The sequence below is a fragment of the Suricata suricatta genome, chromosome 15, assembly GCF_006229205.1.
Source record: "Suricata suricatta isolate VVHF042 chromosome 15, meerkat_22Aug2017_6uvM2_HiC, whole genome shotgun sequence".
NCBI classification, from domain to species: domain Eukaryota; kingdom Metazoa; phylum Chordata; class Mammalia; order Carnivora; family Herpestidae; genus Suricata; species Suricata suricatta.
Window position 1 is genome coordinate 16,283,181 of NC_043714.1, and position 18,590 is coordinate 16,301,770.

The 18,590-nt window shown below is 39.7% G+C and overlaps 1 protein-coding gene across 1 annotated transcript in view; it reads right to left on the reverse strand.

Annotated features, from left to right (window-relative positions):
- Positions 1–11,570: 11,570 nt before the first annotated feature.
- TCF24 (transcription factor 24) overlaps positions 11,571–18,590 on the reverse strand; it is a 7,225-nt gene continuing 205 nt past the window's right edge. The window contains exons 1-2 of the mRNA XM_029924026.1: positions 18,337–18,590; positions 11,571–11,941 (exon numbers count right to left, since the gene is read on the reverse strand). The exon at positions 18,337–18,590 is cut by the window's right edge and continues 205 nt beyond it. Of these exons, the coding sequence (XP_029779886.1) occupies positions 11,828–11,941; positions 18,337–18,590 (368 nt within the window). The 3' untranslated portion in view covers positions 11,571–11,827. The remainder of the gene's footprint in view (positions 11,942–18,336) is intronic.

Consider the following 18,590-nt stretch of genomic DNA (forward strand, 5'->3'; position numbering starts at 1 on the left):
TCTGCCACAGTGCCTACTTGTGCATATGTATGAGAGTTTCTCTGTGTTCAGTGGTATTGTAATAAATAGGTTCTAAAAACAAGACAAAATGCCCAAACCCTTATTTGTAGCATTTGCAGATTTCTGTGGTGTAAATATTCCCATCATGGCTGATTTCAAGATGCTAACTATTTAACAGCTAGCTTACATAATACATGCTTGAATACTTGAATAGTTAGGAGTTGGTTCTCAGAGAACACCATTGCCCAAAGAGACTGAATTGCTGTTGAAGGACTGAAGGGGAAACGCATCTTTATACTTGATACCGTCAAATTGTTTTCCAGGTGGTTGTACCACATCCTGTGAAAACTTGCTCATTTCAGGGCCCCTGGGTGGCTCAGTGGGTTGAACGTCGGCTTCAGCTCAGGTCATCATCTCACGGTTTGTGGGTTAAAGCCCCGTGTCGGGCTGATAGCAGCCTGGAGCCTGCTTCAGATTCTTTGTCTCTCTGTCTCTCTCTCTCTCTTTCTCTCTGCCCCTCCCCTGCTCATGCTTTGTTTCTCTCTGTCTCAATAAAACACATAAAAAAAATTAAAAGAAAAAATACTTGCTCATTTCAGAATTTAAACAGTTTTGGCAATCTGATAAATGTGGAATTGGTATTTATTGTTAGTTTAATTTGTATTACCCATTAGGTTGAACGATAACTTTCCATATATTTTCTTTTTTCTTACATTTTTTCATATGTTTTTAATCATTTGGGTTTTCTCTTCTGTAAGTCCTAGACTTCAATGGTTGCTTATTGGAGTACTTATAATTTTTAAAATTGATTTATGGGATTTCTTTATATTTATGGGATTTAGGACACTAATGGTTTATCAGTTAACAGCCACATATATTGCACATAATCTTTCCCCGTCTTTTCTTTATCATTATACTTAATGGTGTTTTATGTACTCTTCTCTCTGCTTACCTAGAGCTTCCTGACATCCAACACCTCTGCATTCCTATGGAGAATCTGGCTACCCTGAAATCCAAATTCTTTAATGTATCTTTCAAGGTACTCCTTGATTTGAAAATTGGGGATGATGTAGTTACTTGTTCCTGTAGTTTTTGTGGGGATGAAGTGAGATAATGTATGTGAGGTATCCATCCCCTTCCCCATGTTCTTTTTTTCAACATTCTTCTCCTTTGCTGTTCCCTATGCCTGGAGTGTTGCTCTTGTCCCTCTTTGCCTTGTCAGGAAAGTCTTCCTCGATCTCATAAGGCTGGGTCAGGTACCCATGGCAGACACTCCTGTTGCTGTCTCCATAGCCATCCTCGCCCTCTTCCCTGACAATGAAACCCTGTTTTTGTGTTTTGTGCCTTGTCTTAGGGCTATGCCAGTGCATTAGCCTGTCTCCCCTGCCTCCTGTGGTGGATGCTGGAGACTGGCTCACTCGATAGCTATTCCAGCCTCCTTTAATCTGTGTTTCTGTACTTCAGTGACTGAAAAGCTAAGTATTACATGTTCCAAGACTCTCTTGTAGCTAGGATTCTGGATGCGAATTGGGTCATGCCAATCAATTGCATTGGTGTGAAACCTGAATTCTAAATCAGGTTATGTGATGAGAAAAGCATGCCATGAGCCATCCAGTTTGCTGACGTATGTGCAGTGGAGACAGTGTGCTTCTAGAGTCAGCCACTGTGGGGGTCATTTCCCATTTAGTAGGCAGCGTCCAGATCATTGCAGAAGTATCAGCTGCCTTGGCAGCCCAGTTCCATGGAATGACTTTGGAAATTGTTCCTATAAATTCAGCCCAAGTTTGTTTCATTCTGTTAGTGACTAATGCCCTATAATAAGCTTCTATCTTTTTAAACCAGCTGGAGCAGATACCTCAACAAAACGCAGACTGATATATCTTCTTTACACCTGGGGTGACCTTGTGACCCAGTTCTGGTCAATGAGAAATAAGTAGAAGTCTTGGACCCTGATGACTTTCTGAAGCCGTCTTTGGATGGCTGCCTACCTATGGGTTTCTTTTACACAATAGAATACAATTCTAATTTATTTAAGCCCCTATGGTTGGGTCTTTTTTTTTTCTTTTTCTTTCTTTTTTTTTTTAGTAGGCTTCACAACCAGTGTGGAGCCCAACGGGGGGCCTGAACTCATGACCCCGAGATCAAAACCACAGAGCTGAGATCAATTGTTGAACATTTAACCAACTGAGCCACTCAGGCACCCCTGGTTGGGTCTTTTTTATTAGCAGCTGAATGCAACTCCTAACTGATGTAGTAAACATTGAACAATGTGTGCTGTAGTGTTAAAAAAATTAGTATAGTAATAACATAGTATTGTTATAGTATAATATAGTATTAAAAATGGGCAGAGAACCTGAGTAGACATTTTTCCAAAGAAGACATACAGATGGCCAATAGACACATGAAAAAATGCTCAACATCACTCATTACCAGGGAAATGCAACTCAAAACCACAATGAGGTATCACCTTACACTGGTTAAAATGAATGGAATCCAAAACATGAGATACAAAAAGTGTTGGTGAGGATGTGGAGAAAAAGGAACTCCCATGTAGTATTGGAGAGAATGCAGATTTGTTCCTCCATACAGCAAATTGCTGCTGTGGAACACAGTTTCCGCAAAAAATTAAAAATAGTAATAGCATGTGACCCAGTAAGTCCACTATTGGGTATTTATCCCAGGAATATGAAAACATGAATTCAAAAAGATATCTGCATTCCTGTGTTTACTGTATCATTACTTATAGTAGCCAAGATATGGAAGCAATGCCAGCTGTCCATCCATAGATGAACAGATAATGAAGATGTGGTGTGTGTATATACAAACATACATACTCATCCATAAAGAAGAATGAGATCTTTTCATTTGCAACAACATAGATGGACCCGAAGGTATAATGCATAATGCTGAGTGAAATGAGGCCAAACAGAAAGACACATATGATTTCAGTCGTATGTGATATTTAAGAAAACAAATAAAAAAGAGACCAAAAACCAAAACAAAACAGACTTAAACACAGAGAGCAAACTGGTGGTTGCCAGAGGGGAGGTGGCTGGGGGGTGGGTGAGATAAGGTGGATTAAGAGTACAGTTATGAGGAGCACTGAGAAATGTATAGATTTGTTGGATCATTATATTGTACACCTGAAACTAATATAACACTGTAAATTATACCTCAATAAAAAATAATGAAAGAAATACTTGTGGGCCAACTGATGATTTATGAGTAAAAGCACTGAAGCATGGAATTGTGTGTGTGTGTGTGTGTGTACGCGCACGACAATGTAAAGTGTAATAGGAAGTGGTAGAGTAAGGGCAATGGTATACGTAGGAGTTTTATAGACCAAGTTAAAGGGTTAGACATCACCGTTAGATAATAAGGATTCATTAGAGGGATTTGAGCAGGTGTGTTACATCCTCAAGTTTGCATTTTTGATAGGTTAGTTGGGTATGGCCAGTACTGCAGGCATTGCTGCATTGTTAAATCTACAAATTGCAAGGTAAAAAATGATGAATGCTTGCAATAATTTTTTTTACCAGTATTTTATTTATTTTTTAAAATAGGCCACACTCAGTGTGGAGCTTGAACTCACAACCCCAAGGTCAAGAGTCACATGCTCTACTGACTGATCCAGCTATGTGCCCTGCAATAATTATTCGTACATTTGTGAATGTAAGTGTATCTTCAGGGAAATTCTTTAATGTAGAATTACTAAGTTGGAGTGTATACACTTAAAATATTGAGAGAGACTGTCAAATTTTAAAAGAGCTCACGCTCCAATAGCGTGCTCCTTTCCTTATCCTCGCCAATAATGGGTATTTTAAATTTGTAGCATTCTTTTCTCCCTCACATTACTCCATTTAATATTATCTTGGAGAGGCAGATTTGTGCCTAAAGGCACAAGGATAAATCTAGAGATTTATTTTCATCAAAAACACACATTCCCAAGCAATAGGGCCTGGTTAAAACAAGTTAATTCCAGCATGCCAGAAAAATTAATCATCATTTAACTTCTGAGTCCAGTTAACAACTTTCCCCCAGTTTTACTGATGTGTAATTGACATACAACGTTGCTTAAGGTGTACAACATAATAGTTTGATATATGTATGTGTTGTGGAATATTACACAAGTTAACATTCATCACCATAACAATTTTTTTTCTTGTGATGAGAATTTTTAAGATATTTCTTAACAACTTTCAGATATATAATACACTTGTTAACTATAGTCATCATGCTGTATATTACATCTTTACCCTCCATGTGACTGAGCCGACCAGCCAGAGAAGACACTCCTAACTCCTCTGGTGTCTACATGCACTTTCTCAGCTGCTATTTCACATCAACTTTGTGAGCCGAGGGGAACAGGAGGAAAAGGCAAGGGAAATTTATTGAGGGCAAACACTAAGCCAAATGCTTATCACAGTGAAAGACCAGAAGCAAAGAAGGATGTTTTCCAACAGGACTGGAGGTTGGAGACTGGAATGCCTGAAGCACCCAAGTAGATGACAGGGCAGGAAGCCTAGAGCAGGTAAGAACCAGACTCTCAGAGTTGAATCTGAATTCTGGCTCTGCCACTGACTAGCGGGGCATTCCTGGCCAGGTTCTCATACTCTGAATTAAAAAAAAACTTTTTTTCTAATGTTTATTTATTTTTGAGAGAGTGAGAGAGTATGAGCAGGGGAGGGTCAGAGAGAGAGAGGGAGATACAGAATCCGAAGCAGGCTCCAGGCTCTGAGCTGTTAGCACAGAGCTTGATGCGGAGCTCGAACCCACGAACTGTGAGGTCATGACCTGGGCTGAGGCCAGACATTCAACCGACTGAGCCCCCCAGGTGTCCCTTTCTGAATTTTTCCAATCCATTTACAAAGGTCCATGAATGTCCTCAGTGTCATCACAGTCACTCATTGAGGTGTGTTCTAAACTGGAAGGTCGAAACCACACACAACTGAACAATTATGTTGTAAATTGTCAATCTCAATGGTATAAGCAGATTAAAATGTCATGACTTGAATGTGAAGAAAATAATGTAGCTTTATTTCCTGTATCCAACTTCATCTTATTTTGGAATCCCCACCCTTGAAGAAAAACCTCTGCCCAACAGGCAGTTAAAAATGCAGTCACGTAAAAGTTGAGACTCTACCAGGGCTGTTTTCTCCTCTCAGTGGGCTTCTTCCCTGCCCTCCCCTTCAATCCCCCAAGCCTCAGGAAGAAGTTATGTAAGGAAAGGAGGTGGAGGGCGAGACTGTAGCCCCCATGCCTTTCTGTCCTCTGGGTCTAAACCTGATTGATATAGTGTGACTTTTACCTTGGTATCATGCTGGTGTCACTGCTGGAACCCTGAGTCCTGCTTAACAACCTTCTGTTCTTAGGGGGGGCCTCCCTGATTTCCTGGCATTCTGGCTTCTGCAACTGGCTGCCCTCAGGGCCCTCACTTGGCCATTGCTGCTCACCTTCTGTGTGTGGGGGCGGGACGGGGAGGGCTCTTCCAGGGATCTGCAGCCTCCCAGGCTTTGCCTAGAGGCGTGAGTCCAGCCAGCCCTTCTCCCCATCTCCTTGCTGCCCCACATTTGCTCACTCTACTCACAGCGGATGACATGGGGGATGACATCTGTCCCTTGGCCTGACTGTCCCCTCTGTTATCACTCAGAGTGAAACTGTTTATAAGCCTCCAATCTTTACTCTTAATACATAGAGGGAAACTTTTGGAATTTTGAATTTAATTTTCTCTCTTACTAAAGTTTGAATTTTAGGTCCATTATCTTGCTAGCAATGTTGAGTCAGTTTTGTGACTTCAAAGGTCTATAATGATTTCATTCTAGGGAGTGTCCCCTTAACCAGAGGTCCTTAATTCAGTGAGTAGGGGAGCCTACAGACTGCTGAATCAGTTTAATATTTAAAAATACATGATCCCCAGGGGCAGTTGGGTGACTCAGTCGGCTGCTGACTTCAGCTCAGGTCATGATCTCACAGTTCGTGGGTTCAAGCCCCGCGTCAGGCTCTGTGCTGACAGCTCAGAGCCTGGAGCCTGTTTCTGATTGTGTGTGTGTGTCTGTCTCTCTCTCTGACCCTCCCCTGCTCACAGTGTGTGTGCCTCTCTCAAAAATTAATGTTAAAAATTTTTTAAAAATACATGATCCCCTCTAGTTAGCGAACTACTTCATGCCCCAAGGGATGTACTCACATTCCCCCAACTCACCTTTTATTAAGAAAGTAGAATTAACATTTTTATCTAGAATCTATTTCTTTTTCCATCTCTTCTGGCCCCCCCACTCCTCGTTTCCTTAAGTTTGACTAGAGCTGGATCTTGAGTAACATGCTCTCACCTCTCACCATTTTTGCAGGAAGCTCTGCTTCCTTTGAACAAGGGAAGGGAGGGCACCGATGTAATGAGTGTGTATCTCCACAGTGGCTGGAAGTCTGGGTGGGGCTTGCATGGGTTGAGGGGTTTGGGGGACTGCATTTACTGTTTGAGTGACAAGAAGTTTCTGTCTTGAGTCAAGCCATTCCCACCACTGCCATCACTCCAGACATTGTCCAGCCTCTGGCATTGGCTGTCTGGCCAGAGAGGAAAGAAGAACTCCCACGGCTTTGTCCTTCCTGAGGCCCCTGTGGCGGCTCTCGGGCCTCCCAGGCGCGGCAGGTCTCCGTGTGAAGCTGGTCCTCCTGTGGGTCCCAGGACAACTCTTCCAGGCTGACTGGCTCCCTGGTGGGACTGGCCGCCTCCTTCTGAAAGGAGGATCTGGGAATAGCTTCCCATTTCCCACCATTCTTCCTTCTCTTTATTCTCCCGTTTCTGCCATAGCACATCACTTTTCCCACTTGGTTGTAGCCTACATTTCAAGATGACTCCAGTACAGGAACATATAATCAGCAAGAGGCACAGATATGCTGGACACAAAGAAGAAACAATCTGGTGCAGGACATTTTTTAAAAATACAACTTAACTAAAAAAAATATATTGATCTGTATGATATACCCATCTATGTAAAGCATTAAGATGCTTTATAATAGGACCTCTTTAAAAATTTTAAATTGAGTGGTTTCAGAACTTACTGGAAAATAAGAATGTTTGAAATCAATTCTTATTTAGACTTCACACTGACCATAAAAATGGAGACAAGTGATTTAAGTCCATCCCCAGAATTCCCCATGGACATTCTTCTTGGTCCTGAGAAGGCAGGAATGCATGAGTTTCTTCAGTAACATCATATGCACAGGAAATGACTACTGACATAATCTTTACGCCTAATAGTTAAGCTTATTCTTCAGCTTATAATTTAAAAGCTTCTGACAGCTGAATGCTATGGTACAATTTATAATGAAAGAGTTTGAGTGACTGAGGTATATTTCACTGAGCTGGTTTCTCTTATGAGTTGAAATTAAGACTTGTATAAACATAGGAAGGGAAGCCCTTCCCCGGTTTATGTAGTTAGGCAAGAATACTTAATGTCCCAGGTTCCCCACTCTGCTGTGGTACCACCTGTGCTGTCCTCAAGGTCTGTAGGAAGTAAATCTATAGGATTTAAGGGGCATTTTTTTTTCCAGTTAAAAGTTTCATACTGCTACCAGTATGTAACAGAAATACATATTAATTTCTTTGAGATCTATAATTTTATATTTCTCTAGTATTTCTTTTAAAAATTGGAAGTCTTAGCTCTGGGATATTTTTATTAAAGTTTATTTATTTTTGAGAAAGACCCAGAGAGAGAGAGAGAGGCAGAGAGATGGGGAGAGAAAGAATTCCAAGCAGGCTCTGCACCATCAGCATAGAGCCCGATGGAGGGCTCGAACTCACAAATGATCATGACCTGAGCAGAAACCAAAAGTTGGATATTCAACCCACTGAGCCACCCAGGCACCCTTGGATATTTTTAAAGTCACAATAAGAATAAAAACAAAACTAAAAAATTAAAAGTGTGTACCATGGAAAATGTAGCAATAGTACACTACTTATTTTAAGTCATTTGGGAAACTGTAGATATCACATCCTCCAACAATGATTTAAAAAAAAAGTCTGTCATGAGATTAAAACAATCTGCCAATGCTTGAAGAGTTCAAGTTTATATCTTTTCAAATAAAATATGATTGATATAATCTGCAATAACCTATACAGGGTTAGGAAAGAGTATTTGGATTAAGCCATCCTCTCAAAGTAAGATATCTAATATATTAATTTGGATCATAAACAATCTGTTTGATTTATAATTTATTTTCCCCTCCAGCTAAGAATACAATTTATGTGGAGCCAATAAGCAAATACAATTTATGTGTTGATTTTTAAGGGAATAATGTAGGCCACTGCAGAAGTGTTTTTTTCTATATTGGCTTATTTCCTCAGGATGGTACTATAATATACAAAGATTAAAGAGAAAGATTAAATGATGTGCTGGAAAATATATAATTACCTCTGTCCCCTAAAAAGAAGAGAAAAAGACAGAGAGAGAGAGATTTTACTAGAGCCTGAATACTTTTTCTTTTCTTGACAATAACTGGTTAGTTGCTTTTATGAATATAAAATGAGGACCTGTGAGAGAAAGAAAAATTATTGAATAATTTAACCTTAAAAAGCAATTTCAACTAAAATAATGACATAATTTCAGGAAGGTCAATCGGCATTTATTTTCCTTTTGCACAGCCTCTATGTTTAAATAAAGTCTCCATGAACAGATCAGAGAAGCACTGCTCAGGATATCTATAACTGCTGCTTGAAGTAGCTGGGCCAAGTAAACCTCGTAACTACGCAAAGCCTCTCTTTTCTACCACGTAACAGATTTCCTCACCCTTATTCTATATCCCGAATACCCTCTTCCACTGTAGGACTTTTACTTCCCACATTATCCCTTTTAAGTTTTGATTTTTAAAATGAGTTATGTATATACTTTTAATACAACTACTGATGCTAAATTGACATACAGTAAACCGCACTGTATTTTTATAATCAGAAAAATATTTTTAAAGTCTGTTGGAACTGGTTATACTTCTAAAAAGACATTTCTTTATCCTCTAAAATTTTCATTACAGAGGAATTTAAAGGTATGTTATATCACCGAGAGCACAGTGAAATGACAGAAATTCAAGGATTTTCCTTGCAGGGGTGCCTGGGTGGCTCAGTCGGTTGAGCATCCGGCTTCGGCTCAGGTCATGATCCCACGGTTCATGGGTTTGAGCCCCACCGGCTCTGTGCTGACAGCTCAGAGCCTGGAGCCTGCTTCAGATTCTGTGTCTCCCTGTCTCTCTGACACTTCCCTGCTCACACTGTCTCGGTCTCAAAAAAAAAAAAAAAAAAGGATTTTCCTTGCAGACTGCGGGATAATACTGTGATCCAAATACACCCTGTCCCCAGTCCTCATATATACTGTATTAAGGAAAGCATGGTGAAGATTCTGATGCCGAATAGTTAACTACTAGAAAAATTTTAAATGTACCTTAAGTACCTTAAATATTTGTTAAATATCCAAGGAGACAGATGCAAATTTAAGACTAAATTAATTTTCAAATTAATGCTTTATTTTAGTAATGCCGTTATCCCGACCATGCACAAGTAAAACAGCATGCTCCTTTGAAACTTTGGGTGAAAATATGCAATTTCTTCCTTGAGATTTTCCAGACTACCAAAAGCTGTTAGCATATTTAGCAATTTAATGAAATGTTATGTGAACCTATGACAGAAATATACTTCCTTGGCATTGAAACATTTCTTTTTTGTAAGTGGACAAGAAGAAATAAAAAGTAATAATGGTAAAGGCAAAGCCTAGCTATTTAACAGGATGAATTCAACAAAAGTCATTCATTATTCTCCCCCAATTAAATTCTTTAACAACTGTAGCCAAATAGATTGTTATTATTATTAGGAAGGAAATCATTTTTCTGAAATTCTTGCTATCATATGTAGTATTCAGAGTTCAGTTTCAGAAGTTTGATTTTATTCCTTAAGATAAAAGATTATTCTTAGCACTTTTTATGGCAATAACTTGGAATAGTGAGTGGCTGAATTCACATCTCATTTTACATTTTATTTCTTTCAATGTCATATGAGTGGGTAAATATATTCACAAATATTTAAGTATGTAAACATTTTTACTACATATTTATACATAGAAAGTTTTTATTATATGCTTTTCCTTTTAAAGCCATGCTTTGGTCACATTACAAGGAGTACTCACATTAAAGTAATGAAAATTACAAACTATCAGGTATGAGCCAAAATATGGTCATGTTCAGCTGAATCAATTGAATGACAGTTTTTGCCTTCAAATGGTCTTTTCCATCATTTCACTGTCGAAAGCTGGCAGAAAACGGAGGTGAGGAGAAAATAAAATGGTGGTCAACAGCTGTACTAATCCAACTAAGTCCATAAACCCATTAATATGCCTTTCTATTTGTTAATCTTGGATCAAATTCATCTACTTTAACACTGGGTTATTTAGAAATAAATGAACTCTACAGTTGGTAAGTGGAACAGTGAGGACTGAGGAGAAAAAGAAGAAAGGGAGTGAAGACATGATAGGAGACTGATGATTTTTTAAATCTCTATTACAGTCTATTTTGAGATTCAGTGTGTTCCCTGAAAAACATTCCTGCTTTCTGGCCCTGACCCCCAGGCTCCTGGTGAAAACTGAAACTGGCGCAATCCGGCAGAACAGCAGCTCCCTGGGCACTTGGTATGTAGTGTGGTGGGAGAGGCCCACAGCAGGGACCTTCCTGGTTGTAGGTTAAATTGGCACAGATTCAGTGGGGTCTGCTCTGCCTGATTTACCTCAGGGTAATCACTCTGTGTCCTCGGACCCTCTCGAGGTACAGATCAGTGCCAGAATTCCCAAATCAGACTGGTGGGGCTTGAACCCATGAACGGCGAGATCATGACCTGAGAAGTCAGATGCTTAACTGACTAAGCCACTCAGGCACCCCGATTTTTTCGTATTTCATAATAGCCAAGTAGGTAGATTGTGATCAGCAACTGACAAGGGGGAGAAGGAGCTTAGCCAAAGTGGTGACTGTCAAGGGTCATGGGTGCTCACTTGAGGCCCCTGACAGGCGTGGCTCTGGAAGGTGGCTGCAGCTGCACCTGCTCATCTAGTCCAGGACCTGAACGAGGGTGGGATGGAGAGGGAGTAACCAGGGAGGAGGGTGACAAACCCTGCAATTCACACTGGGCTGCAGGGATTCCCAAAGCTGTCCACAATTTGGAAACATAAGATATTTAATAGTCATCTAGGAAGGTGGCCAAGCCCTGTCCAATAGAGCAAACTATTCTAATACTCCAAGTTTTCTAAGAGGGAAAAAGAACTAGTTATAGAAGTTACTGCAACTTCATATTATCTCGACAATATTTTCACATGTATTTAGCTAAAACTGAATAAATGATCTCACACTTTCCAACTGAAATGGCTTCTTAGACCAACTTTAAGCACAAACTGATTTTCACAAAGATGGAATACTGGTGTCTTATAATTCTTTTTTAAATATCAAGACTATTAATAGTCAGCTTTTCAGGGTGTACTGGATATACTACAGAAAATGTGTGCATTCTTTGGATACATACACAATTCTTTGATTTTGGTGTTTTTATTTTCCAGTAGTTTTTCTTATAGTATACAGTAGTGACTATCTCTCACAATGGATAGATAAGCTGGGTGTTTTATATAAGACCAATTATTTAAATCCACATTTATTTAGATTAGACAGATAAATCTGAATCCCAACCATGGATTCATATGTAAACCTTCAGGAATGATGTTTGTTATATTTGATGTAATAAATATAGAATGATTTCCTACTATTTAAAAATGATGCCAGTCCCTACCAGCACCCATCAGAGGAAAGCCTAAGGCTGTGAGTCTGTTGTAGTACTACCATGATTTGCTCTTTCTCCAGACACAGAATGCTTCAGAAACTGACCAGTAGCACCAATGTATAATCTTGATCTCATGGGCCATTTCTGAAAAAGAATATTTAAACAAGAATCCAAAAGTTAGTATCTATGACAGATATGCCTGTAATAGTAATACTAAAAATTCCAAATGCCTCAAGGCAAAGATAATATCATGACGTTTGTAACAACTATAATTGTGAAATCTAAGGAACAACATGAAAAAATGTTTATTAATGCTAAACAGGCATACTTGGGTGGTTTAGTCGGTTAAGTGTCTGACTTTGGCTCAGGTCATGATCTCACTGTTTGTGAATTTCAACCCTGTACTCACAGTGTGGAGCCTGTTTGGGATTCTCTCTCTTCCTCTCTCTCTCTGCCTCTCCCCTGCTCACACTCTCTCAAAAATAAATAAATAAACATTAGGGGCACGTGGGTGGCTCAGGTGGGCCCGACTTTGGCTGGCTCTGGTCATAATCTCACAGTTTGTGAGTTCCAGCTCCCCTACCTCACCGTTAGGCCCTGTGCTGACAGCTCAGAGCCTGGAGCCTGCTTCAGATTCCGGGTCTCCCTCTCTCTCTGCCCCTCCCCCACTTGCACTCTCTCACAAATAAGTAAATATTTTTATTTTTATTTATTTATTTATTTATTTATTTATTTGATGGACAGAGAGAGACAGCGCGAACAGGGGAGGGTCAGAGAGAGAGACCCGGAATCCGAAGCAGGCTCCAGGCTCTGAGCTAGCTGTCTGCACAGAGCACGCGGGGCTCGAACCCACAAACCATGAGACCATGACCTGAGCCGAAGCTGGAAGCTGGACGCTTAACTGACCGAGCCACCCAGGCGCCCCTCTTTTTTTTTTTTTTTTTTAACATTTTTTTATGTTTTTTAAATTTATTTTTGAGAGACAGAGAGAGACAGCACGGGCAGGGGAGGGTCAGAGAGAGAGGGTCAGAGAGAGAGGGAGAGAGAGAGAGAGAGAGAGAGAGAGAGATACAGAATCTGAAGACAGGTTCCACGCTCTGAGCTTCTGTTAGCACAGAGCCCGACGCGGGGCTCAAACCCACAAACCGTGAAATCATGACCCGAGCCAAAGTCGGACGCTCAACCGACTGAGCCACCCAGGCGCCCCAAAATAAGTAAATATTTAAAAAAATTAAAAATAAACATTAAAAAAGTAAAAATATACCAAGACTTTCATTATAATTGTATCTTCCCCCACTCACACTGTCTCTCTCAAAATAAACTTAAAAATATTAAAAACGGGGTGCCTGGGGGGCTCAGTCAGTTAAGCATCTGACTTTGGCTCAGGTCATGATCTCACAGTTCAGGAGTTTGAGCCCTGCATCAGGGTCTGTGCTGACAGCTCAGAGCCTGGAGCCTGCTTCAGATTCTGTGTTTCCCTCTCTCTCTGCCCCATCCCCTGCTTGTACTCTTGTCTCTCTCTCAAAAAAAAAAAACAAAAAAACACACACATTAAAAAATTAAAAAAAACCCCAAAACCAAAACCTAAACCTGAACCAAAATTAAGCCCAGAAAAAGATTCCTGGTTTTAAAGATATTTTAAAAAGTAATACATGGTAAATATTATGTTTTCACTTGTCACAGAACAAAATGAAAAGTGACTAATTCAACTATCTAAAAATTTTATCTAGCTAAAAGCAGTATCTCAAAGTTGTAAATGTTAGAATGTTTGGTGTTATACACATAAAACATCCAAAATAAATGTCTGGATGTAGCAGTATCATAAAGCACTAATCTTTCAGTAGTTATCACATTTTTATTCTGATTACAGCTTTTCTAAATTTATTTTTAAAATGGGCTTGTCAAAAATAATATAACTTGGGGTACCTGGATGGCTCAGTTGGTTAAGCATCTGACTTCAGCTCAAGGTCATGATCTCATGGTTTGTGGGTTCAAGTCTCATGTCAGGCTCTGTGTGGACAACTCAGAGCCCGTAGCCTGCCTCAGATTCTGTGTCTCTCTCTCTCTCTCTCTCTCTCTCTCTCTCTCTCTCTCTCTGCCTCACTCCAGCTTGTACTCTTTCTCTCTCTCTCAAAAATAAATAAGTAAACATAAAAAAAAATAATATAGCATTGCCAAATAGACATGATGATGAAAAAACATTTTACATAAACAGTATTTCAGAATTTGGGGGGTTGTCTGATAGTTTTGTAATAGGTCCTTGGAATGCTAATCAGAGAAATACTACTTTTAATTTTTTTTAATGTTTATTTATTTCTGAGAGAGAGAGAAAGAGCAAGCACGAGTTGGGGAGGAAGGGAAAGGGGGGAGGGAGGGAGGGAGAGGGAGAGGGAGAGGGAGAGGGAGAGAGAGGGAGAGAGAGAGAGAGAGAGAGAGAGAGAGAGAAACACGAATCTGAAGCAGGATCCAGGCTTTGAGCTGTCAGCACAGAGCCCAACGTGGGGCTCAGACTCACAAACTGTGAGAACTGACCTGAGCCGAAGTCGGTCGCTTAACTGACTGAGCCACCCAGGTGCCCCTGAAATATTCTTAAATGCCTGACAGATAATCTGTGGTGTTCAAGTAGAGCTACAATTAATAACATGGCAAAGACCACAAGAGCTTCAGATTCTCAGCCCAAGCTTCGTATTAAAATCACGTTGGAGAGCTTTAACAAAGTCTGATGACCGAGTCACACACCAGACCAATTAAATCAGAATGGACTTCTTTTTGCAGAAGTTGAGTAAAAGGTACTTCTGAGTATTGTTACTTTCTATGCCAGTTACTAACCTGGCATTCCAGATGTAAAATGTAGCTATAAGGGATAGTAAGTAGGCATGTGGTATTATTCAGGAAGTTTCTGTTCTTAGCAACCAACAAAAGTCCTATTTTTATGCCTCCAGGTATAAGTGAATTTGCTCTCGTGCAGTTCAGGTCCATTTTAGAGTCCTAAGTTCAGATTATTCTGGCTGGAAATCTATACTTTGAACACAGAATATAAAATTTGTGTTATTTAGAATTTAAAATGGCCTACTCCTATATAATCTTCCTATAAATAACCTTATATTTTACATTTGATAGACTAATAAGGCTGACAGTGTTCTACTTATTTTTGCAACTCCATTTCAGGTTTAAAAATATATATTTATTTATTTTGAGAGAGCCTGAGAGAGCACGTGCGTGTGTGCACAAGTGGGGAAGGCGCAGAGACAGAGGGACAGAGGGAATCCCAAGCAGGCTCCATGCTGTCAGCACCATGCCCGATCTCACAAACTGTGAAATCATGACCTGAGCTAAAATCAAGAGTCAGACATTTAACCGACTGAGCCACCCAGGCGCTCCAGGACTGTGTGACTCTTAATCTCAGGGTCAAGAGTTCAAGCCCCACGTTGGGTGTAGACATTACTAAAAAATAAATAAACTTTAAAAAAAGGCATATGTGGATTTTTGCCTCATATTTCATGAACTTAATAAAACTTTCTATTTAAGAACTTTGATTTTCAAAAAGGCTTCTAATGATTTTATTCAACTGAATTTACTGTACATACATAGTTTAAAGAGTTAGAAGTAAAATGTGAATAAAATATCGGTTAGTCTGCAAGTCAGCATCATGCCAAAAAAGCCAGGTGATGGATTTACATTTCACTTTTCACTGGTCTGTTTCAACATTGTGTAGATTAACACAATTCTAACCTCTAATTTTACCTAATAAAGTTTATTTGAAACCATTAGTTTCATGAGGCTTGGAACAATCTAAGTAAACTCATACAATTAACTGAATTAAACCTGAAAATCTTAAAAATGCATTCTTGAATTTTGGAGTTAAATGACCCCAAAATGACAAAACTTTGTATTTTTAAAAATTATTTTATAGGTATATTATCAACAGTGATTCACCAGGGGTAATGCAATTAATAAAGTCATTTGTGCTTTTCTCCTGGTATCAGAATCCAAATATATCCCTGTTCCTTGGAGGATCACTGCATTTTGATACTCTGGTGCTGATTAAATTGCTAACATCCCAAAGGGATGAAAAATGCTCTTTTAGGCTATGACCCAGGACCTCATTCACTTAAACTTTCCAGTTTCATTTGAGATAATCTTCAGGTAAATCTCCCCAAATCCTAGACTCCAATACTGATAATAAGGACTGATGACTCAGAATCATGGCCTGGAAATACTTGTTAACAGATCTTTAATCATCAAAGACATAGTAATACTATGGTGTAAGGCAGAATCTTGGAACATTTTCTAACTAAGGGTTAAAATACCCTTAGTTAACCAAAAGTACAAATAATCAGAATATTTTTATTCCTTTTGCATTAGATTAATCAAAGATAGACTTAATACTGAAGCGTATCCATAAAATAATGTGTTACAGGTGGTTTCAATTATGTGTATGAAATCTCTTTCCTCCAAACCTCCACAGCACATGATTAGAGCTCTCTTATGGCACACAGAGCATTATCCCTTACAGACTGTTGATTTATTTTTGTCTTTGTCTCTATTATATATTCATTTAGGGTAGAGACTGAGTCTTACTCTTAATTGTACTCTATTTCCTAACAATGTTTTGCACGCAGTAGACACTCAATAAATGATTTTAAAACAGACTAATCACTTGTTCAATTGTCATCAATTTCATTTTAAGGAGGTAATCCTTGGCCTTGTTTATTTATCCATAGAATTGTCTTTTAAAATCAAAATCATTGATTCAAGGACAAATGAGATTTAATTTTTTAAAAAGAGTTATAAGACTACAAAAACATTTGGTACCTGAAAAAACAAGTACAAAAAAACTCTTGTTAAGCTTATTGTTACATGAAAATTATTAATAGTATTCATTCAAAAAGATACTACAAGAAACGAAGGGGAAAACCATTTGATTGCTTATCTGAATTGTATCTCCCACAGAGGCATTTCTGTACTAGTCTATTTAATGTTAAACTTTTTTTTTTTTTAGAGTATATGGAAAATGTCAAGCCAAAAGAAATCTAATAATATTAATGACACATTTGAAGATCAATCCAAAGCAGACTGTAGTGCAAAACCTCTAATTATGAACAGATCACTTTTCAGCAGAGATTATATTATATATTACGAACATAATAAAGTCTGTCATAATCATAAATAAATGATATTCCAAATTTCTATATTTGAAATAATTTGAACCTAACATCATGTTGATTGTATTTGTAAACCTGAACTTCACCACAGAATTTTAAGTAGAGTTATTATTAGTGTACTTTATCACATAAAAATGATGATTATTCAATAATTTATTGAACACTGATATGCTTAAGTCTTAAGTCCTGAGCTTGTATTTGTGTGTGTGGTAAAATGTAGAACCAAAAGTTCAAAAATTTAGATTTAGAGAAAATAGGAAAGATGATGTATTTTGAACAAAGCCAGATGAAAGCTAGATTTCAAAACAATCAAATCTAGGGGCGCCTGGGTGGCTCAGTCGGTTAAGCGTCTGGCTTCGGCTCAGGTCATGATCTCATGGTTCCTGGGTTTGAGCCCCGGCGACAGGCTCTGTGCTGACAGCTAGTTCATAGCCTGAAGTCTGCTTTGGATTTTGTGTCTCCCTCTCTCTCTCTCTGACCCTCCTCTGCTCGCGCTGTCTCTCAAAAAAAAAGAAAAAAATTTAATAAAAGAAAACAATCAAATCTAGGCGAAAAGGATGATGCAAAGTCTAAGTACTGCAATAAAGGTAATAAATCATAACCGTATATACTATATTAAATGAAAACCTTGACCATTCCATCTATATGTAATGTAAAAAATTATACAAAAGGGATTCTATAGGCTCATTCTGCACAATACTGAATCTGAATATAGTATTGAATCAACTTGATTAACATATGCCAATCTATTGTGAAAATTACATAAAAAATTGTTTTTCTAACATTCTAGGTAACTGCCTAACCCATGAGAATTAACCTTTATTAAAATGGACTGAAAATTTACTCTGTAGGATGGCAGAACGGTCTCATTTTGTTCTTAACAGTTTTAGGAAGAAACTTAAACCCTAATTTCCCGTATTATTTAAAGGGCGATAATTCCATCACCCTCTTTTTAATTAATTAAACTTTTCAAACATCTGCTAAAAACTACAATGGAAATGTAATTATGTAAATTTAAAACACTTACTAACTCTCAAAGGCTCATAAATATAACTCTTGCCACCGAACTCCTGCCAGGCACCTCCACCCGGGAGAAACGTTCCTTGCAGGAGAGGCCCTGCGGAGGCGCGAGACCCTCCTCCCAAAGCCACCTCGGCGTCAAGTCCACTACCTGCCAGCAGTTACCGGGTAGCCTTTGCAGTGGGGACCTCGCTCTCGGCGCTGGCGGCCCAAGACCGGTCTCCGAATCTGTTCTCCGCCTCACCGCAAGGGAGGAGTGACAGCTCGGCGGCATCGGCCGAGGCGGTGGCCGACACTGCGGGCGGAGGCGACCTGCTCCCCGGCCCGGCTCCGCAGGGCGCCCCGCCTGCCTACCTTGACGGGGTGTAGGTAGCCGTCGCCGCGTAGGGCGCCCAGCCCGGGGTCTGCCGGCGCCTCGGCGTCGTCCTGCAGGCTGCGGGTGAGGTGGGCAATGTAGGTAGTGGCCAACAGCAGCACGTCCAGCTTGGACAGCTTGGTGTCCGGCGGCACCGACGGCAGCGTGCGCTGCAGCTGCAGGAAGGCGTGCCGCAGGGTCTGCACGCGGCTTCGCTCCCGCGCTGCGTTCGCTGCCGCCGGGCGCCCGCCCC